This window comes from Schistocerca americana, chromosome 3 (assembly GCF_021461395.2).
Source record: "Schistocerca americana isolate TAMUIC-IGC-003095 chromosome 3, iqSchAmer2.1, whole genome shotgun sequence".
NCBI classification, from domain to species: domain Eukaryota; kingdom Metazoa; phylum Arthropoda; class Insecta; order Orthoptera; family Acrididae; genus Schistocerca; species Schistocerca americana.
The window spans coordinates 815,622,524-815,645,602 of NC_060121.1; the positions used below are offsets into that span (position 1 = coordinate 815,622,524).

The following is a 23,079-nucleotide window of genomic DNA, read 5'->3' on the forward strand; positions in this document are numbered from 1 at the left end:
ACTGCCATGTTGTTTTTTGCCAAAAAGGTCCTAGTGAGCAAGGACCTGCGACAGAGCTTGTTGTCGTGATGCAGCAGCAAGTTCCCTTGACATCAAAGTTCGGGCAGTTGTCGCCACACGTTTTCATGGAGCCGTCTCAAAACGTCACAGTAGTATGCGGAATTCACTGTTTGTTTGGGTGGGACGAATTCTTTGTGCACAATTCCCTTGGTATCAAAGAAAATGATGATCATGTTCTTCACTTTGCTCTTCACCTGTCTTGCTTTTTTGGGTCTTGGAGCGCCCAGGCTCTTCCACTGGGACGATTGTTGCTTAGTCTCTGGGTCATAACCATAAATTCAGCTCTAGTCGCCAGTGATAACCCGTGACAAGAAGGCTGGATCATCAGATGCAGTCTGACAAAGGTCTGTGCACACTTCAACACGCTGTGCCTTCTGATCAGCAGTCAAGATCCTTGGCACAAATTTTGCAGTGACACGATGCATGCCCAATTCGTCAGTCAACATCCGTTGACATGTCTCATAACCAATACCCACTTCAACCGCAAGCTTCTGAATGGTTCAACGTCTATCCGCACGAACCAGTTGTTGAAGTTTGGCAACAACGTCTGGTGCTGTGCAGCTAACGGGCCTTCCAGTGTGAGCATCATCTTCAACATCTGTAAGGCCAGCCCTGAACCACATGCCACTCACACATGCGTACGGCTCATGCTCTGTCCTCCAAACACTTGTTGAATCATTGCAAGGGTCTCCGTAGCACTTTTCCTGAGACTTGCACAGAATTTGATACACACGCGCTGTTCTGTTCACGGATCCATCATAAAATTGTCACACACCAAACACAGAGTATTACGGAAATCACTGTGGACACGCAACATGTCCTCCCAGCTGAATGCCACTCTGCACACTGACTCATAAGATATGCAGCTCTCGCCACCTAGCGGTGCAAAGATCTACTACTCCTACTTTCCAGATGGCAGCACCAGTCCCGAAAATTCAGGATTCCACCTTATATATGCCAGCTGGCTCCACAGATGATGAGATTGAATAAATGTATGATGAGATAAAAGAAATTAATCAGATAGTTAAGGGAGATGAAAATATAATAGTCATGGGGGACTGGAATTCAATAGTAGGAAAAGGAAGAGAAGGAAAAGTAGAAGGTGAATATGGGCTGCAGATAAGGAAAGAAAGAGGAAGCTGCCTGGTAGAATTTTGCACAGAGCACAACTTAATCATAACTAACACTTGGTTTAAGAATCTTGAAAGAAGACTGTGCATGTGGAACAGACCTGGAGACACTGCAAGGTTTAGATTGATTATGTAATAGTAAGATAGAGATTTAGAAACCAGGTTTTGAATCATAAGTCATGTCCAGGAGCAGATGTAGGCACTGACCACAATTAATTGGTTATGAACTGTAGATTAAAACTGAAGAAACTGAAAAAAGGTAGGGATTTAAGGAGATGGGACCTGGATAAACTGAAAGAACCAGAGAATGCAGAGTGTTTCGTAGGGAGCGTTAGGGAACAATTGACAAGAATAAGGGAAAGGAATGCAGTAGAAGAAGAATGGGTAGCTTTCAGAGATGAAATAGTGAAGGCAACATAGGATTGGAATACTGACAGTAAAAAGTTGAGGGCTAGAAGAAATCTTTGGGTAACACAAGAGTTACTGAAATTAATTGATGAAAGGAGAAAACATAAAAATGCAGTAAATGAAGCAGATGAAAAGGAATACAAATGCCTAAAAAATTCAATCTACAGGAAGTGCAGAATGGCTAAGCAGGAATGGGTAGAGGACAAATGTAAGGATGTAGAAGCATGTATCACTAGGGGTAAGATAGATACTGCCTACAAGAAAATTAAAGAGACATTTGGACAAAAGAGAACCACCTGTACAAATATCAACAGCTCAGAGGGAAAACTGGTCCTAAACAAAGAAGGGAAAACAGAAAGGTGGGAGGAGTATATAGAGGGTCTATACAAGGGTGACATACTTGAGGGCAATGTTAGGGAAATGGAAGAGAATGTAGATGAAAATGAAATGGTAGATATGATACTGCATGAGGACTTTGACAGAGCACTCAAAGACCAAAGTTGAAACAAGGCCCAGGGAGTAGACAACATTCCCTCAGAACTACTGATAGCCGTGGGAGAGCCAGCCATGACAACAAAACTCTTCCACCTGGTGAGCAAGATGTATGAGACAGGCAAAATACCCTCAGCACTCCGGCCCTTTCTTCCTGGAATCTCAAATGCTTATCACCACCAGCTAAAGAAGACTATGTTCCATGATACAAAAGTGTCTGCACTGAAGGTCGTGAATGAAAAATACAACCACCTGACAGAAGCATGTATTGCAAGAATAACTAACAATGACAGAACGCAGCCCTTTGAATTCGTCATTTTAGTAGAATGTAATCATAATGTCATTCTCCACCAGAGCTTCTTGCAAGCAACACAAGCAATCATAGAATGTAGAAGATCAGAGCTCCAGACTGCTGAAGCTATTCCAACAATCACATGTAACAAAGACTGCTCCAGGCAGCTGTTTGCTGCTGGTGAAGACATAATTATCCTGCGATCATCAATAATAAGTTTTCCAGTTGTCAATGAAGACGCACAGTTAAACTGTGAAAGGATGGGCTTTAATGAAGAAATATGCCTTGCTACCACTAAGACAATGCAGGGAACAAAGTTACTATCGAACGCAAATAGGATTTGGCCTGACTGAGGAACAATGTTGGTGAGTCTATTTTTGGATGCTTTCAAATCCAGAGTGGAGAAAACACAGACCAAGCAGCCCACAGTAAAACACCTTATGAACACTGGAAATCATCCACCAATCAGCCAGAACTAGTATTGCCAGCTGAACAATGGATAATCTAAGGAAGTGGAAGAGATGCTACAAGATGACTTCGTTGAACTTTCACATAGTCCTTGGTCCTCTCCTGTGGCACACAGCATTTCTGTATCGACTACCAGTGACTGAACAAAATCACAAGTAAAGATGTCTATCCATTATCAAACAATGGAAAATCCAGGATGTAATGTAACAATATTATGAGAAGGAAAGTTGCTACTCACCATATAGCGGAGATGCTGAGTTGCAGATAGGCACAACAAAAAGATTTTAATACTTAAAGCTTTTGGCCTGGCCTTTGTCAACAATATACACACATTGCAGTTTCACTTGCCTGCAACTGCAAAATGTATGTGTGTGTGTGTGTGTGTGTGTGTGTGTGTGTGTGTGTGTGGGTGGGTGGGTGTGCGCACCAGTATGTGTGTCTACTGTTGACAAAGGCCATTGGCTGAAAGCTTTAAGTGTGAAAATCTTTTTGTTGTGCCTATATGCGACTCAACATCTCCGCTATATGGTGAGTAGCAACTTTCCTTCTCATAATGATGTCTATACATTGCCGCACGCTAATGATACCCTAGACTTTTGAAAGGAGCAAAGCATTTCTCTACTATGGACATTCACACAGGTTCCTGGAAAAACAAGGCTGAGAGGGGTGATCAGGAAAGGCCTGCCTTCATAGCTCCTGACAACCTCTAGGAGTTCAAAGTCACGGTGTTTGGACTTAACATTCCAGCCACCTTCGAACATATGATGGACAACCTGCTTTGCTCCAAAACTGGACACTGTGTCTTTGCTATGTGGACGGCACTGTCACTTTTCGAAGACATTTGAAGAACTTCTACGCCAATTGACAACCATGTTGAAGTGTGTTCTGATGGTAGGTCTCTGTCTGATCAAGCGAGATGGCGCATTGGTTAGCACACTGGACTCGCATTCGGAAGGACTACGGTTCAATCCCGCGTACGGCCACCCTGATTTAGGTTTTCCTGGATTTCTCTAAATCACTCCAGGCAAATACCACCATGCTTCCTTTGGAAGGGCACAGCCAACTTCCTTCCCCATCCTTACCTAATTTGACAAGAGTGATGACCTCACTGTCTGGTCTCCTCCCCCAAACAACCCAACCCTCTTTGCCTGAATCTCAAAAAGTGCCTCTTCATCACCCAAGAAATGTTGATCTTGGGGCACCTGACGAATGGTGAAGGAGTCTGTCCTGATCCAAAGAAAGTAATAGTAATTGCAGATTTTATGACTCCTCAGCATATCTGTGATGTGAGAAGTTTTCTTGGAACGTGCCCATATTATCAGCAATTCATAAAGGACTTCTGTACCATGAAACTTTCCTGCAAGAACTACTGCAGGAAGACACCAAATTTTTTTTTTGTATGAGGCACAAGAAAAATCTTTCTTTGTCAATGCAGAGGTTCTAACATCTTGTCCCATTCTATTATTGTATGACAAGAATGCTGAGAAGGAAGTTCACACTGACCAAGCTGTTTTGGCATAGCAGCAGTTGTAGTACAAATTCAGGAAGGTGCTGAAAGACTGATAGCTTATTCTTGCAGAGTACTTTCCACATCTGAGAAGTGCCACTCTACAACAGACAAAGAGTGCCTTGCAGTTGTCAGAGTTATCAACAAGTTCCAGCTGTATTTATTTGGAAATCATTCACCACTGTGATGGATCATCACTCTCTATGCTTGCTGAGTAGGCTGAAGGATTTGTCAAGCTGACCAGTGAGAGGGGCATTGAGACTTCAGGAGTGTGACATCACAATGGCATACAAAAAAGAATGCAAACAGAATGATGCTGACCATTTTTCAAGGAACCCAATAGTGGAGCACAGCAGCATGGACAAAATCTTTGTCACTCTGCATTAAATGACATGGTTGTTGAACAGGAGGAAGACACAGCACTGCTGGAAACTACAGAAATATTGAAGAATGATGAGTCGATCAGAGGAGGATTCCAGTCAATAAATAAAACATTGTATAAGAGGAACTATGATCCAATGGGGCAGAAATGGTTGCCTCTCATCCCCCCTCATCTGCAGCCAGTGATCCTAAAGTATTTATATAGCACTCCAACATCTGATCACCTTGGATTCATGAAGATTCTGTAGAGAATCAGAGGCAAGTATCACTGATCATGTCCCCGTCAATTTGTTACAGCACTATGTGAGCCACTGTGAGGAATTCCAACAATGGAAGCACGTGACATAGTTACCTTCGGAGCATCAGGTATGAATTCCACCTACAGCAGCACTATTCCACCACATTGGAATTGGCGGCTTGGCAAGAGTCACAAAGCTGACAAAGGGGAATTTATAGATAATAGTCGGCAATGACTACCTCACCCACTACTCTGTCACCAAAGATGTACCGACTGCTAACGCTCTGGAAATGGAAAAATTCCTTGTGGACACCACCATTCTGAAGCACCCTGTGTGACAATCTCTGAGCATGGAGATGTTTTCCATTTGAGGCTCGCACCAGAGGTAACTTCACATTGTAATATCACCCACAGGATGACAACTGCCTAGCATCCACAGATGAATCTATCTACATTTACAGCTACATGGATACTCTGCAAATCACATTTAAGTGCCTGGGAGAGGGTTCATCAAACTGCCTTCACAATTCGGTACGATTCCAATCTCGTATAGAGCACGGAAAGAATGAACACCTATATCTATCTGTATGAGCTCTGATTTCCCTTATTTTATCATGGTGATCATTTCTCCCTATGTAGGTCAGTGTCAACAAAGTATTTTTGCATCTGGAGGAGAAAGTTGGTGATTGGAATTTCGTGAGAAGATTCTGTCGCAACGAAAATTGCCTTTCTTTCAATGATGTCCAGCCCAAATCCTGTATCATTTCAGTGACACTCTCTCCCATATTTCGCAATAATACAAAATGTGCTGCACTTCTTTGTACTTTTTCGATGCACTCCATCAGTCCTATCTGGTAAAGATCTCACACTGCGCAGCAGTACTCTTTAAGACAACGGACAAGCGTAATGTAGGCAGTCTCCTTAGTATATCTGTTACATAGAATGGCCTTACAGAGCACTTTAATGAGATGCTGGCAGATGTGGTCTCAATCTACATTGGTGTCAAATGTAGAAATTGGGATACAACAAAACACATTGCGACATTCACATACAACACAGTGAAACAATACACAACATACAAAACAGTTCTTATTTCATATGGACAATGCTCAGGATACCTAAGTAAAGGATTATGAACCAATGTTAAGAAGTCAGCACGCAGAGATTATGTCTGTGTCTTCCACATGTAGCCCTACTACTGTCCAGAGGCAAAGACAGACTATGAGAGGTTCAAGGAATCTGACAACTCACTTCATGATTGTAAAGTTTTGACGGAAGGGGTTACTTCGATGCTCGTCATAGTTTAGAGGATGTAACAATACGACCAGAATATGAGGATCCACCAGCACTGTTGTACAGTGACAAGATCTAGATCCAGAATGCAATAGTAGGCTCCAATGACAGCTTCTGAAACAGCGGGTTACTATTTCTGCAGGAAAGGGAAGAATGCTGTGAGCTCTAGAGCCATCGGTGTGGTGTCTTATATTTGCAATGTTTCTTTACCTGTAACATTCAATAGTTGTATGAGGACCAAACCACTGTACAAACCACCATAGAGTGCGTTGCAAAGGGTACCCTGTATCACAACTAGTCGTTTCATTTACTGTTTCACTCACTCAGAGATAGAGCAAGGGAAAAACTACTGCCTATATGCCTCCATATGAGCCCTAATTTCTAGTATCTTATCTTCATGGTCCTTAAGCCAAATATGTGTTGGCGGCAATAGGATTGCTCTGCACTCAGTTTCAAATGCCGGGTCTCCAAATTTTCTCAATAGTGGTCCCTGAAAAGAGCATAGCCTCCCACCCAGGGATTCCCAATTGAATTCCCAAAGCATCTCCATAACATATGCGTGTTGTTCGAGCCTACTGGTAACAAACCACAGGCAGCCTCTGAATTGCTTTGATGCTTTCCTTTAACCTGACCTGGTGTGGATCCCAAACACTTGAGTAGCACTCAAGAGTAGGTCATGTTAATATCCTATATGTCTCATTTACAAATGAACCACACTTTCCTAAAATTCTCCCAATACAGCAAAGTCAATGACTCGCCTTTCCTACCACAATCCTTACATGTTCATTCCATTTTATATCACTTTGCAATGTGAAGTCCACATATTTAAACAATGTGACTGTGTCACACACGATGCTATCAATGCTGTATCTGAATATTACAGGTTTGTTTTTCTTATTCATCACCATTAACTTATATTTTTCTACATTTAGAGCCAACTATCCTTTATCACACCAGCTAGAAATTTTATCTAAGTCATCTTGCATCATCCTATGGTCACTCACCTTCGACACCTTCCCTTACACCACAGCATCATCAGAAAACAACTGCACATTGCTATCCACCCTGTCTGCCAAATCATTTATGTGTACAGAAAATAATAGCAGTCCTATCACACTTCCCTGGGCCCACCTGATGATTCCCTTGTCTCTGATGAACACTTGTTGTCGAGAAGAATGTATTGGGTTCTATTGCTTAAAAAGTCTTTTAGCCACTCACATATCTGGGAACCTGTTCCATATGTTTGTAGCTTTGTTAACAGTCTGCAGAGCAGTACCATGTCAAATGCCTTTTGGAAATCTAGGAGTATGCGAACTGTCTGTTGCCCTTCATCCATAGTTTGCAGTGTATCATGAGTGTTAAATGCTTTCAATGCTACGTGTTGTATTTCACTGATGACCAAGCTTTCACATTAGGTCTTGAGTGAGGTTAAGAAGTGACAATATGAACAAGAATATTCACTGATGGAGGACTCAAATCAGTTATTTGATTTTTCTTACAGCTGCCAACTTTAAGCAAAATAGTAGCAGTGTGATTCTAGGATGAGCTACATTCAATATTATAAAAATTCTACACTTATATTGTTGTTATAAGGAAAATTAAGCACATGTTAGTGACGGTAACGATAAATAGTCTTGCTGAACAACAACAACAACAACAACAACAACAACAACAACAACCACCACCACCACCACCACCACCACCACCACCACAACCACAGAATATTTTCAACAGTGGCATCCAAGTCACAGGGATTTGCAACTTCATCAAAAGTTCATTAAGAAGACTAAGAAAGTATTTGTATTTGGCAGAAATTATATTCATTAACATCCTTCTCAAGAGGTAAATTGACGTGTTTTGCAGAAAAATGTAGGAGAGACATAGTTAAAAAAAATGGCACTACTTAAAAAAGCAAAGCAACAAAACCAGACAAAGACTTACCTCAATTTAGTGGTACATTTTAGAGTTTTTTTTTACACTCTCATTACATAAGAGACATTCAGGGAAATTGGAAGAGGAGACTTAATGGCAGCTCATGTAGCCATTGCAAGAATTATAAGTAAAGTTTGCAATAATTTTTGCAATCACATCTTGGTGAAATAACTTTCAGTAAATCCACAGTCTCTCTTTGACCAGACTCAGAAAACATACCAAGATTCTACTACCTTAGCTTTGCTGAAAAACTGTACCAACTTCAAAACAGGTGAAAACAAAATAAGCACTCTTAGTATTGAGAAACAACTGAAACGAAAACATTGTTTTTACAGTTTCAGGCTTCTACCAATCATTTCCAATGGATAAACTAACACAATACACAAATAACAAGGCACTACGTTCTGACATAACTCCTATTAGGTTTTGCATTGAATATGTTGCTGAATTACTTCCTGTTCTACACAATCTCCTGACAATATCCTTGGTAGCAAAGGATCCTGTGCAAGTGGAAAAAGAGACTAGGTGACTCATTTTTAATAATGTAGAACAATAGATGCATTAATTGAGACCAGTATCTCTAGCATCCACGTGTTGCAGAATCCTACTGGAGTATATTATAAACTCCAGTATTATAAAATTTTCGAAGAAAACAGAATCCCTCAAAGACTCTGATGTGTTCAGAAAAAAATCATTTGGGTAAAACATGGATTACTTTTTCATCCTATATCTTGCAAACAGTAGACACAGTTGAACAGGTAGATTCCCTTTTTAATAGGTGTTCCCCAATGTACCATATTGCCAACTGAGATGACCATATGGAATATCTTCACAAATATGTACTAGCTGAAGAATTTTTCACTGTCAGAATCCAATATGTTGCACTGCATAAATTTTCAACAGTAACATCAAATGCGCACCACTGAGACATAAAATAATCAATAAAATAATGTTCTCAACACGTACAGAGGATTTAACAGATAGGGCCAGCAGATGTCTCCACGGCCAATATGAAAGCATGATGATCATGAAATTGTAAAGAAATGAAGAATAACTAAGAACTTTCGCTTCAGGTACCAAGTGGCAGCTCTCTTCAAATCTGCAGAAATAAAAGGTACTTCTCCTAACAAAAATAAAGAACCTAACAGTATATATACCAGGTGTCCATCTGAGTCTTTGGGTGCATTTTGTCTGGTTTTTCGGCAGCTATTTGCAAATTTGTTTTTACAGTGTATAGCTGGAGTCACCCCAAACAAATACTGTTCATCACATCTTTTATGCAATGTTCAGTGAGGACAGAAATCGTAGATTTGTTTCACCGTTACACAAAAAATGATTTTAAAAGTGGAATCTGACATGCTCATTTGATAGAATGGTCTGAAGGTAGTCTACTGTGATCCTCATTTTACTGATATGGACAATGGCAAGTTGAAAAGTAATGCCTCTGAATTTTTTATGTGAAAATAATTTAAAATAATTTTAAATAATAAAAATTTTGTTTACATTCTACATCCTTATTCTTCATGTGTTCATATTTATTTCTCAACGTATTCATCCAGGTCTGAGCATATTTCTCCCAATGAGAGACCAGTCTGTTGATACCATTACTGTAGAATGACTGACTCTGTTGACAGGCCCACAACCTTACCTCTGCTTGCAATGTTTCATCATTATCAAAGTGAAGTCCTTGAAGGTGTTTTGGAAACGGATAAAAATTGGATGTGGTTGGGACCGTACGGAGGATGACTGATGACAGTGAACCCAAGGCGTCAAATTGTTGCAGTGATCGTCTGTGGTCTGCCATTGTCATGCAGAAGGAGAGGGTGTTCCATGTGTGAACAAATGTTTTCTGCAGTAGTAACTCGATTACAACACACTGTTTTTTGCACAGCAGATTTTTTTCTTTATGCACTGCTACAATACATGTTACAATTCTGAGTCCTATAGCGGCAGAGGGCTGCAACTTTCATTACTGAAGTGGGAAAGTCAACCGAGTAATATGCATGACGTTTAATACCTCAACTGATATTGAGAAGAGAATAAAAAATTCGGAGGCATTACTTTTCAGCACATCCTCATATTAACAGAGATAGCAAAACATGAAAAATAACCAGGACTCCAGCAGTGACAGCACCACCACCCCAGTCTGTACTGACTATTACTGCTATGCTGCAGCACTGGTCAGTTGATGCTGGAGTACTGATTACATTTCATGTTTTACTGCCCCTGTTAATACATATTGATAAAACAAATATCACACTAAACTGATCTGGAACCGATCTATCGAACGGGCAAATAAAATTCTGCTTTGAAAATCATTTTGTTTGTAACAGGAAACAAACTGACACTTTCTGTCGACACTGGGCATTGCAGGAAAGATGTGATTAGCAGTATTTGTTTGTGCCTGATGACTCTTAGGAGGTACAACCTGTGTAAATGATATACCTTCTAATGACAGATGATTCTCAAATATTTCTATTTGATGATGACATTAGCTGGTAGCGAAGGATATTGAGTGCAATGTAGGCTACATATCAAATAGTAAAGTTCAAGACATAAGTTAACAGCTTCTAGAAAATAAATTGATGCCAAATCACATTAAGACTCAGTTTTCACAGTTTCTAACATACAATTTAGCTAAAACCAGCATTCTGAATACACAGATAGAGCATATGATTAGCCAGTCTGAATAATCTCAATTCCTATGTGCTCAGACAGACTGTAAACTGTCATGAAAAGCCCAAATTCAGGATCTAGTTAAAAAAAAAACCCCTCAGTACTATTATATTTACAATTAGAGCTGAATCTGCAATAAGTGGTCATCCAACACAAAAATTAGTCTACTTCCATTATTTTCATTTGCTTATGACATACAGCATTATATTCTGGGTAACTCTTCCCATTCTTAAAGAATATTTTTGGCTCAGAAATGGACATTTTGGCAATATGCGATACAAGTTCATGAAATTTCTGGGGACTCCTGTTCAGAACTCTGGGAATCCTTACATTGTCCTCTTAAAACATTTTCTTTAAAGTTTCTTGTTATTAATAATAAGAGTTAATTCCTAAGAATTAGCAGCTTCCATTCAATTAATACTAGGCAGAAACCCAACCTGCATTTGGGTCGCATCTCCTTAACTCTTGCGCAGAAAGGTGTACAGTATTCTGCTGCATACATTTTCAATAAGCTACCAGAAGAACAAAAAATCTTAGCAGTAGTCCTTGCACTTTCAAATCTAAACTAGAGAATTTCTTCATAGGTCACTCCTTCTAATCTGGCTAAGAGATAATGGGAAAATTTAAGCAAATTCCTATGTCATATTGTTGATTTTGTGAATATATATTCAGCAGTTTGTCATTTTCAAAGCATTCATGTGAAATTTATTTTATTAATTATTAATTTTTCTGGTGTAATTTCATGTACTGACTTGTCCCATGGAGTTGGCTCCTTAATTTGATCCTACAAAACTAGACATGTAAACAAATAAAATTATTAGTAATACCAAATGTGTTACATAAAATTTGACTTCAGCACATCTACAGTGCAGTAATATGATCAATGTAAATAAATGTTGCAAACTGCTTTCTGCTTGATGATGCTTGGCTACAATAGCCTAAGACTTTTCTTATGTACTTCAGTGTACCTACATTAACACATCTGTAACAACTTTTCAAATTACCTCCAAAATTAAATTACATTTCAGATCATTTTACTTACTCTGTATTATGTAGTCTTGTTTTTATGACGTGTTCTACATTCTTGACAATATATCTAGATGACAAAATGCCTATCCAATCCCACCTACAAGGGAAATGGGAGAGATTGAGGTGTGTGAAGAGGTGTAGGGTGTCCCTCCTTCCTTGTTCTACATGTTAATGGTGTAGGGCAGAGTGGTTAACACTGGCAAGAAGTACTCTTCACCAAGCACTGAAGAGTGGCTTGTGGAGAGTATACGTAGAAACAGATGAATACGTAAGCATGTGTGAATGAACTACATACATTATGAAAAAGGAAGCAGTCTACTTCCATTTGGACGACAGATGCTGTACAGGATTGGGGAAATAGTGTTTGTTCAAAATAGTGAGCTAGTGTTTTTATATTCTCTGGTTTTAATATGTGTGAATCTATTATAACTGTGCAGCCTGACTTCTGCTGACACTCTGATATTGCAGTTTTAACTCCCAAGATAATTAGGGGTTGTACTGCACCTTTAAGGAGACACAATGCTTGTACATTAAAAATAATAATAATAATAATAATAATAATAATAATAATTTCCCCGTGGAGATCCGGGAAAAGAATAGGCCACCGGTATGTTCTGCCAGTCGTAAAAGGCGACGAAAAGAACAAACCACTAATAGGGCTAACCCCCCTTTTAGTGTGATTAGTTGGTTCAGGACAGAACTAAAGAAGCCTCGGACAAGCGCCGTCATGGTCGGGGACAACGCTTGAACCCTATGCCCGCCCACAATGGTAACGACACTGCTAGCCAACTGGAAAATGATTTAAATCCAAATAGAGGTGTTTTGCCGGATATGCTTCCTGCAACCACCCTAGAAGGAAAACAAAGACAGAGGATGAGATGGTCAGATGAAGTTAATCGACACCTCATGTTCTGTTATTACCAAGCAACAAACCTAGGAACCAACACAACTGGATACAGATCACAAGTATACACAACATTTATTACCAGATACCCAGAATTAAAATTTTTAACAGAACAACGACTAGCTGATCAGATCCATGTAATAATAGAAAATAACAGGATACCCCAGTCAGAATTAGAAAACATCAAACAACAAGTACAACAAATACTGGAACAAAATAATGTGCAATCAGAAGAAGAAGAAAATACAGCAATGGACTCAAACATCCCAGAGCAAACAAACAAAGAACAACACGCATCAATTAAACAATCAGAGGAAAACGAAATCTTAAGACAGCCACCAGAACAAGCACAAATAGAACACGAAGTGACACAGATGTTAGATATAGAAGAAAAATTTCAGTTAACATATATAGAATACAAAGACACAAATACAGACATTAGACCATTCTTGCATAGACCACCAAATAACCCACAAGTCGAAACAACAATAAAAACTATCAACACAATCATACACAACAAAATAAATGAAAACACAACTATGGAAGAGTTACAACTACTGGTTTATATAGGAGCACTCACTACACTAAATATACACACTAGGCAGAGATCAGAACCAACCAACACACAGAAGAAACCCACAAAACCAGCATGGCAACACAGGCTACAGATCAAAATAGAAAAACTGAGAAAAGACATCGGACAGATAACACAATTTATAAGAAATGAAATCTCGGAAAAAAAAAAAAAAAACGAAAAAGGTTAGGTAAAATCTCACAACAAGAAGCGACAGAGCAATTAGACGAAAAGAAGCAGAAATTACAAGCATTAGCCAAACGACTCAGAAGATACAAAAAAAGTGAAAATAGAAGGAAACAAAACCAAACATTCAACACAAACCAAAAGAAATTTTACCAGACAATAGATAACACACACATTAAAATAAACAATCCACCAAACATAACAGACATGGAACACTTCTGGAGCAACATATGGTCAAACCCGGTACAACATAACAGGCATGCACGATGGATACAAGCAGAAACAGACACATACAAGATGATACCACAAATGCCTGAAGTGATAATTTTGCAACATGAAGTCACCCAAGCAATTAATTCTACTCACAATTGGAAAGCCCCTGGAAATGATAAAATAGCACATTTCTGGATAAAGAAGTTCACCTCAACACATTCACATCTAACTAAATTATTTAACAGTTACATTGCAGACCCATACACATTCCCTGATACACTTACACACAGAATAACATATCTGAAACCTAAAGATCAAGCAGACACAGCAAACCCAGCTAAATATCGCCCCATAACATGCCTACCAACAATATACAAAATATTAACTTCAGTCATTAAACAGAAATTAATGATACATACAACACAGAACAAAATTATAAATGAAGAACAAAAAGGCTGTTGCAAAGGAGCACGAGGATGTAAAGAGCAACTGATAATAGATGCAGAGGTGACATATCAAGCTAAAACTAAACAAAGGTCGCTACACTACGCATACATTGATTACCAAAAAGCTTTTGATAGTGTACCCCACTCATGGTTACTACAAATATTGGAAATATACAAAGTAGATCCTAAATTGATACAGTTCCTAAACATAGTAATGAAAAATTGGAAAACCACACTTAATATCCAAACAAATTCAAATAATATCACATCACAGCCAATACAGATTAAGCGTGGAATATACCAAGGAGACTCATTAAGTCCTTTCTGGTTCTGCCTTGCTCTGAACCCACTATCCAACATGCTAAATAATACAAATTATGGATACAATATTACTGGAACATACCCACACAAAATCACACATTTGCTATACACGGATGATCTAAAACTACTGGCAGCAACAAATCAACAACTCAACCAATTACTAAAGATAACAGAAGTATTCAGCAATGATATAAGTATGGCTTTTGGAACAGACAAATGTAAGAAAAATAGCATAGTCAAGGGAAAACACACTAAACAAGAAAATTACATATTGGATAACCACAGCGACTGCATAGAAGCGATGGAAAAAACGGATGCCTATAAATATCTAGGATATAGACAAAAAATAGGAATAGATAATACAAATATTAAAGAAGAACTAAAAGAAAAATATAGACAAAGACTAACAAAAATACTGAAAACAGAATTGACAGCAAGAAACAAGACAAAAGCTATAAATACTTATGCCATACCAATATTGACCTACTCATTTGGAGTAGTGAAATGGAGTAACACAGACCTAGAAGCACTCAATACACTTACACGATCACAATGCCACAAATATAGAATACATCACATACATTCAGCAACAGAAAGATTCACATTAAGCAGAAAGGAAGGAGGAAAGGGATTTATCGACATAAAAAACCTACATTATGGACAATATAATAGAGGGAAACATTCCACGTGGGAAAAATTATATATAAAAACAAAGATGAGGTGACTTACCGAACGAAAGCGCAGGCAGGTCGATAGACACACAAACAAACACAAACATACACACAAAATTCAAGCTTTCGCAACAAACTGTTGCCTCATCAGGAAAGAGGGAAGGAGAGGGGAAGACGAAAGGAAGTGGGTTTTAAGGGAGAGGGTAAGGAGTCATTCCAATCCCGGGAGCGGAAAGACTTACCTTAGGGGGAAAAAAGGACAGGTATACACTCGCACACATGCACATATCCATCCACACATACAGACACAAGCAGACTGTCTGCTTGTGTCTGTATGTGTGGATGGATATGTGCATGTGTGCGAGTGTATACCTGTCCTTTTTTCCCCCTAAGGTAAGTCTTTCCGCTCCCGGGATTGGAATGACTCCTTACCCTCTCCCTTAAAACCCACTTCCTTTCGTCTTCCCCTCTCCTTCCCTCTTTCCTGATGAGGCAACAGTTTGTTGCGAAAGCTTGAATTTTGTGTGTATGTTTGTGTGTCTATCGACCTGCCAGCACTACATTATGGACAGGTAGACAATTTAAGAAAATTCTTTCTAGAACGAGCAGAAACTAGCAAAATACACAAGGCAATCACTCATATAAATACATCAGCTACACCACTGCAATTTCATAACCGCTTCTACAGCCCTTTAGATCACATAACATCAACAGATACGAAGAAAGTAAATTGGAAAAAGAAAACACTTCATGGCAAGCACCCGTATCATCTAACACAGCCACACATCGATCAAGACGCATCCAACACATGGCTAAGAAAAGGCAATATATACAGTGAGACAGAAGGATTCACGATTGCAATACAGGATCAAACAATAAACACCAGGTATTACTGCAAGCATATTATTAAAGATCCCAATACCACAACGGATAAATGTAGACTTTGTAAACAACAAATAGAAACAGTAGATCACATCACAAGTGGATGTACAATACTAGCAAATACAGAATACCCCAGAAGACATGACAATGTCGCAAAAATAATACATCAACAGCTTGCCTTACAACATAAACTTTTAAAACAACACGTTCCTACATACAAGTATACACCACAAAATGTACTGGAGAATGATGAATACAAATTATACTGGAACAGAACCATTATAACAGATAAAACAACGCCACATAACAAACCTGACATCATACTCACCAACAAAAAGAAGAAATTAACACAACTAATCGAAATATCCATACCCAATACAACAAATATACAAAAGAAAACACGAGAAAAAATTGAAAAATACATCCAACTGGCTGAGGAAGTCAAAGACATGTGGCATCAGGATAAAGTTATACCAATTATACTATCAACTACAGGAGTCATACCACACAATATCCACCAGTACATCAATGCAATAAAGCTACATCCAAACATATATATACAACTACAGAAATCCGTAATTATTGATACATGTTCAATTACCCGAAAGTTCCGAAATGCAATATAACACATACCGTACAGTTAAAAGGAAGTGACGCTTGATCAAGGTCCGCGTCACTCCATTTTTAACCGGACTTAACGTCTGAGAAAGTGAAGGAAATAATAATAATATGCTTAGACTGTCCACACACATCAGATATTGAGTAAATTTGACAACAGGAAATAAAAATCTACTTGGCAAGGATTTAAAAGCTTAGAAAAATGTTCAAATGTATGTGAAATCTTATGGGGCTTAACTGCTAAGGTCATCAGTCCCTAAGCTTACACACTACTTAACCTAAACTATCCTAAGCACAAACACACACACACACCCATGCACGAGGGAGGACTTGAACCTCCGCCGGGACCAGCCGCACTGTAGTGCATGACTACAGCGCCCTAGACCGCTCGGCTAATCCCGCGCGGCTAAAAGCTTTGAACTCTCCATCAAACAATATGGAAAGTATTATGACAACATTTATGACTAGAACTATACAGGGTTCAACTTCTGCTAGCAATTAACGAAGGCAATAAGGAAATTTACACTCAGTTTTCTACTGCCTTCAGAAAAGGTAAGAAACTTTCTCACTGTTCGGATACTGCAATGGTAGAGCCAATTTTTCGAAAAGTTAATTTGGGGGAGTTGACAGCTACATGTTCTCACAACACATGAAATGACTTCCACTACTTGACAGGATTTCTTATACAGTAGGAGTAGGTGATCATTCAGATCTGACACAAATTGCAACTATGTAAAAGTCTTGATCACACAAATGTTACGTGTTTTGAAAAATCGTCGTCAGACAAAAGCTGTGGGGCAATGTATAGAAATTTGTGTACACTGTCCCATACCTTGTCTGACAATGATTTTTCGAAACATTTCATATTTAATAAAGAACTGTGCCATCAAGATATTTTCATGGTTGCAATTGTATGAAAATGATACCCTTACAGATCATTTATGGCACACACAAAATCAATTTAAATAATATCTACTGAACTAGCTTCACATCAGGTTGTAGTTTTAGATGACACTTACCCAAATGCAACACGTTCCCTGTAGAAAAATGCCATTAATAGGTACCGTAACCTCACTGAATCGTGGCGCTCAAATATAAGTGCTCTAACTCTGTTGTCTTTCCAACCACTCAGAAATAAGGAGACTGTTTCATCTTCAACTGGCTGAACTAATCGATATGGAAATCTACTTCTCACAAATTCTGAAAATGTTTTTGGAATTATGAAACAATGTTAACTTTATTTAACAATACACAGATATCAGTCATTCTCTGGTTCTTACCAACAATTTTTTGAACACTAAAAAGTGAGTCTCTATAAATACTAGCTTTCCCATCCAACAGTACAACAAGGGTAGGCAGTGTATGAATGCCAATTTTTTTTGTCAGCATTGGCTCATTTTCTGAATGAACTGTAACAATGCCAAATCCTAATGGCTCCAATTCTTCTATTAATCTTCTCCATACTGGCTCCACTTGCAGACAAGCAAAGCACCAATCCGAGTAGAACATTACAAGATATGGAATTCTGAAACTCTTTGGTACAATTTTGTTCTCAAAAGCCCTGAAAATTGATATAAAATTAGTATAAAAGATGGAAATATTTGTGAACATTAAACTGTACAAAATTACAAATAATAAAAAATACTGATAGTATAAAATTGTAGATGATGAGTTCCCTGAAGATCACTTACCGAGTTGTGACACTAAGCTGATGAAACGTAGTGATGTCACGATCCTGAAATTGAAATTTAAAACTACCTCCATGAGTGCCAAAGAGATCATCAAATGGATCTCTTCGATACTGACTATAATCACGTTTTGGACGTAGAGGTGGAGTTTCTTCCGTTATCCCAAAATTGTCATACTTCTTTCTTCGTTCAGGATCAGTTAAAAGCTTAATGGAAGGAAATAAAATATTATTATGCTGACTATTATAATATTTATAAACATTTAATTACTGCATATGGTACACATGTCCACCTCTAAAACATTAATACTAAAGATCCTCACTGAACTTGTGTCCGCAGCCCCGACAAACTCTTTGCATGACCTGATACTGCCTGTAGCTGTTATTTTTTTCTTTATTTGTATACAACTGTGCACATCCAGACAAGGCCTTTTTTAAATAACTGTACAAAAATTCAACGATGGCATAAATGGCATAATGTCAGTGACTTGGGAGTTCTCATCTTCTTCCACAGTGACTATGTTACAGATTTAAATATAAATTTTCTTTGAACTTAACAAAGAGGGTGGGGAGAGGGGAAGAATTTCAAACAAGTTTGTTCTTCACTGTATTCACTTAATTAGCAACATTAATTGACCACTGTTGCAGAAAACTTACTGTCACTAAAAAACAGGATGGGATGTAGGGCCAGATCAATGGTTACTCCCAGCTGCCTTTCTCTATTTACTTATAAACATCTGCATATATCGCTTGGAATATGAGACAATGGATTATTAAAACAGCATTTTCTGGCAGGGAATGAAACTGAATATAACAAATTACCCAAGAACATGAAAACGTTTACTAAAACAAGTAAGGCATTATATGTAATCAAAGATTATTTAGAAGATTCAGATTTTTTTAGTGGTCCTTAATGAAAGGGGGTTACTAAACATCTTGTCACATTACAATACTGTAACACATCTGCAAGAGAATCATGTGCCAAGATCTACAGTGCATGACAGTAACGTCTTGTCATTCTTCTCAGTTCAACATCTCACTCAGCATGGGGAGATGCTGACTCAGTTTTTCAGGTGGACTGAGGGGAGAACATACATCTACATCTACCTCTATCTACATACATACACCTATACACCGGTAGCAACCGCATGGTGCATAGCAGAGGGTACTTTGTATACCACTGTCACTTTCCCATTTTCTGTTCCACTTGTGAGTGGTTTCCAAGAAGAACGACTACTGGTAAGCCTCCATGTTGCTTCAAATCTTATTTTATCTTCACGGTCTTTTGCAAGATATATGTAGGAGCAAGTAATATACTGGTTGACTCTTACACATATGTACATTCTCAGAAATTTAACAGCAACCACACCCCAATGTAGAATGCCTTTTTTGTAACATCTGCCACTGGAGCTGGCTAAGCATTTTCGTGACATTTCTGCACTTACTAAACAAACATGTAATAAAACATGCTGCTCTTCTTTGGTCTTCTCAAATTCCTCTATCAATACTATCTGGTACAGATCCCAGACTGATAAGCAACATTCAAGTATTGATCAAATGAGGGTTTTGTAAGCTAACTCCTTTGCTGATGGACTACATTTCTTGAGGATTCTTCCAATGAATCTGTCTGGCATCTGCATTACCCACAATTATTTTTATGTTATTCTTCCACTTCAAACTACTCCACACACATACTCCTAGATATTTTGTGGAAGTAACAGTCGCCAGTGACTGTTTTGAAATAGTGTAATCAAACAATAACATATCTTTTGTCTACATACATGCAATATTTTACATTTAAACATTGGTTGGAATGTCAATTTTGAGAAGGATTGATTTCTACGCAGTGTAAAGATAACACATTGAGATGCAGACAGGCACACCGAACAGACTGTTACATGTTAAGCTTTCGGCCAAATCCTTTTTCAGAAAGGAAAGGAAAACGAATACACATTCAGACACCTCACACTAAGATAACCAACATCTCTGGTCGCTCTAGCTGGACTGCAGCTGTTGCATTGAATGAAAGCAGCAATCAGGAGTGAGGAAGGGCGGAGAGAAGAGCGCTGTCTCGAAGAGTATGCAGGGATGTGAATGGGGCAGGAAAAGGCTGCAAGAGACAGTGTTAGGACTGTGGGGAAGGGAATGGGAGCGGGGCAAGCAGAGGAACAGAATAGGAGCCACGAGGGGAAAAGACTGGTGCGTGCATTAGCAGAGCGTGAGAACAAGGAGGGTGAGGGTACATGAACTGGTAAGCAGTTACAGGACAGATGAGGTGGAAACTGCCGAGTGGAGGGTGTGGGAACTGTAGATTATTGTAGTTGAGGCTCGGATAATTTCGGGAACAGAGAATGTGTTGTAAAGATAACTCCCGTTTGTGCAGTTCAGAAAAGCTGGTGTTGGAGGGGAGGATCCATCTGGCCTGGAATGTGAAGCAGCATTAAAATCAAGCATATTAATGTTCAGCTGCAAGTGTCATAGGCTGGTTGTCTTCACTCTTTGCACGGTTTGGTAGTGGTTTGTACCAATATAAAAACACATGCAATGATCGCAGCAGAGCTGGTATACGACATGGCTGCTTTCACATGTGACCCAGCTTCTGATGGGGGTAGGATAATTAGACCACATAACAGCGAAGCAAGGACACCACAAAAACTTGGGCAGATGTACAAGGAAAATTACATTAATCTTACAACAGATCATGGACCCTATAGACTCTGACCACTGATGTGCCTCTTGCCAATAATGTCGGAAAGTCACACACATAGCTTGTACTGCCTGCATAAATGGCAATTAGTAACCCCACCAAATTACAATATATAGCGATCACTGGCTGCAAAGTGTAGCCTTTACAATTCCCTCTACACTGCAACAAGTCGCATGTTTCTCAAACAGCACTTGCAAATCCCTATGCACCTCAGTCCAATCCACCATTACCATACACAAAAGCAACACAAAAAACACATCAAAAAAATAAAGCCCATTCACCAAACATGTATTGTTCAAACCACATCCAGAGCTGATGACAACTTTGCAGCCGCAGAGTCCTCTTGACAAATGGCAACAGCTGATGTTGCAGTAGATATTTCTGACACCAGATTGTTGAGGCTAGGTGGTTATCACAACAGTGACAGAGGAAATTGCTATTTAGAATGAAGCACTGCTTCCTTTGTCCGCAAATGGGTTGGCAGTGGTGGTGGTGATTATTGGAATCAAGTGGTGGACTGCTAGTGAGACATCCCTGGATGAACTGGACTTTCAGCCATTTTAGGTACAGAGGTATTGTTGCTGCTGGAGTGGACATCGTTGGCCTCGGAATGACACAGCTAGCCACAGAAAGTGAGCAAGCCACCACCAGCATGACTGCTTTGACAGCTGTGTGCATAGGCAGTGTCACCTAGTGATGTCACCAAGATGTCAGTGGCTGACAGAGAGACTATGCACCACAGCTGATGAACAGCAGCCATGTCCATGCTGCATGCTCACCTAGAGCTGCTGAATACACTACAAGGATGAACGATACTCAAACTGTGCGCTCCACCATAACTGACATCAAAGGTGTATGCCTACCTTGGGTGATGGTCAGTGAAAGGGTGGTCAACAACAATTAGAGTGCAGCGAAGTACCAGTTGGGTTGGTTGATTTGGGTGAGGGAACCAAACTGCGATATCATTGGTCCCATGGATTTGGTAGGGGGGAGGAAGTAAGTCAGCCATGCCCATTCAAAGGGACCATACCAACATTTGCCTGAAACGATTAGGGAAATCACAGAAAACCTAAATCAGAATGGCCGGACACGGTGTTTGAACCTTCATTCTCCCGAATGTGAGTCCAATGTGCTAACCACTGCACCACCTAGCTCTGTAACATACCAGTCCAGACTTGAACACACATCTCAGCAGGGAAATGGTCATCCTCTGGAAGTAGTCACCTGGTAGGTGATTCCGCTGTGTGAAGACTCCAGATGGTCCACACATGACCTTCTGCTCTTGTGGATGCCTGTACGTTGTGGATTCTTAGTCCAGAGGGAAGGACAGCAGAATATGGGCAGGGGGGGGGGGTGGGGGGTGGTGACAGTCCTGTCTGGCGGAGCTCCAGAGACTAGAAGGTGGCAGGACAAGCCTGCAAGGGGCTTTGTTGAGAGGCAGTGGCAGAGGGAATGGGATGAGAGGAGGGGTGGTGGAAAGGAATAGGAGCAGAGAGGGGAAGAGTGTTGGGTGCATTGGCGGAGAGTGAACATAATGATTAAGAGGGGACATGAATTGGGTGGAGTTTATAGGACAGGGGTCAGAAACGGTTGGGTGGAGGGTGTGGGAACAGTAGGTTATTGTAGATTGAGTTCAGGATAATTTTGGGAGTGGAGAATGCTTGTAAAGGTTACTCCCTATGTGCAGTTCCAGATACCTCGTGGTTGAGGGGAGAATCCAGATGGCCTGGATTGTGAAGCAGCCACGAAAATCAAGCAAGCTATGTATAGCTGCATGTCGTGCCACGAGGTGACCTAGCAAGCTCTAGGCACAGTTTGGTGGTGGCCATTCTTTCTGGCGGACAGCTGGTTGGTAGTCGTACCAGTACAAAAGTATGTGAAGTGACTGCAACTGCAGTATATGACATGGCTGCTTTTGCAGGTGGCCCGGTCTCTGATAGGACAGTATAAGCCTGTGTCAGGAC

General features: G+C 39.7%; 1 protein-coding gene across 1 annotated transcript in view; it reads right to left on the reverse strand.

The window, feature by feature from the left end:
* LOC124605419 (dnaJ homolog subfamily C member 16) overlaps positions 1-23,079 on the reverse strand; it is a 172,365-nt gene that overhangs the window by 126,412 nt on the left and 22,874 nt on the right. The window contains exons 3-5 of the mRNA XM_047137074.1: positions 18,413-18,615; positions 18,002-18,282; positions 17,741-17,921 (exon numbers count right to left, since the gene is read on the reverse strand). Coding sequence (XP_046993030.1) covers positions 17,741-17,921; positions 18,002-18,282; positions 18,413-18,615 — 665 coding nt within the window. The remainder of the gene's footprint in view (positions 1-17,740; positions 17,922-18,001; positions 18,283-18,412; positions 18,616-23,079) is intronic.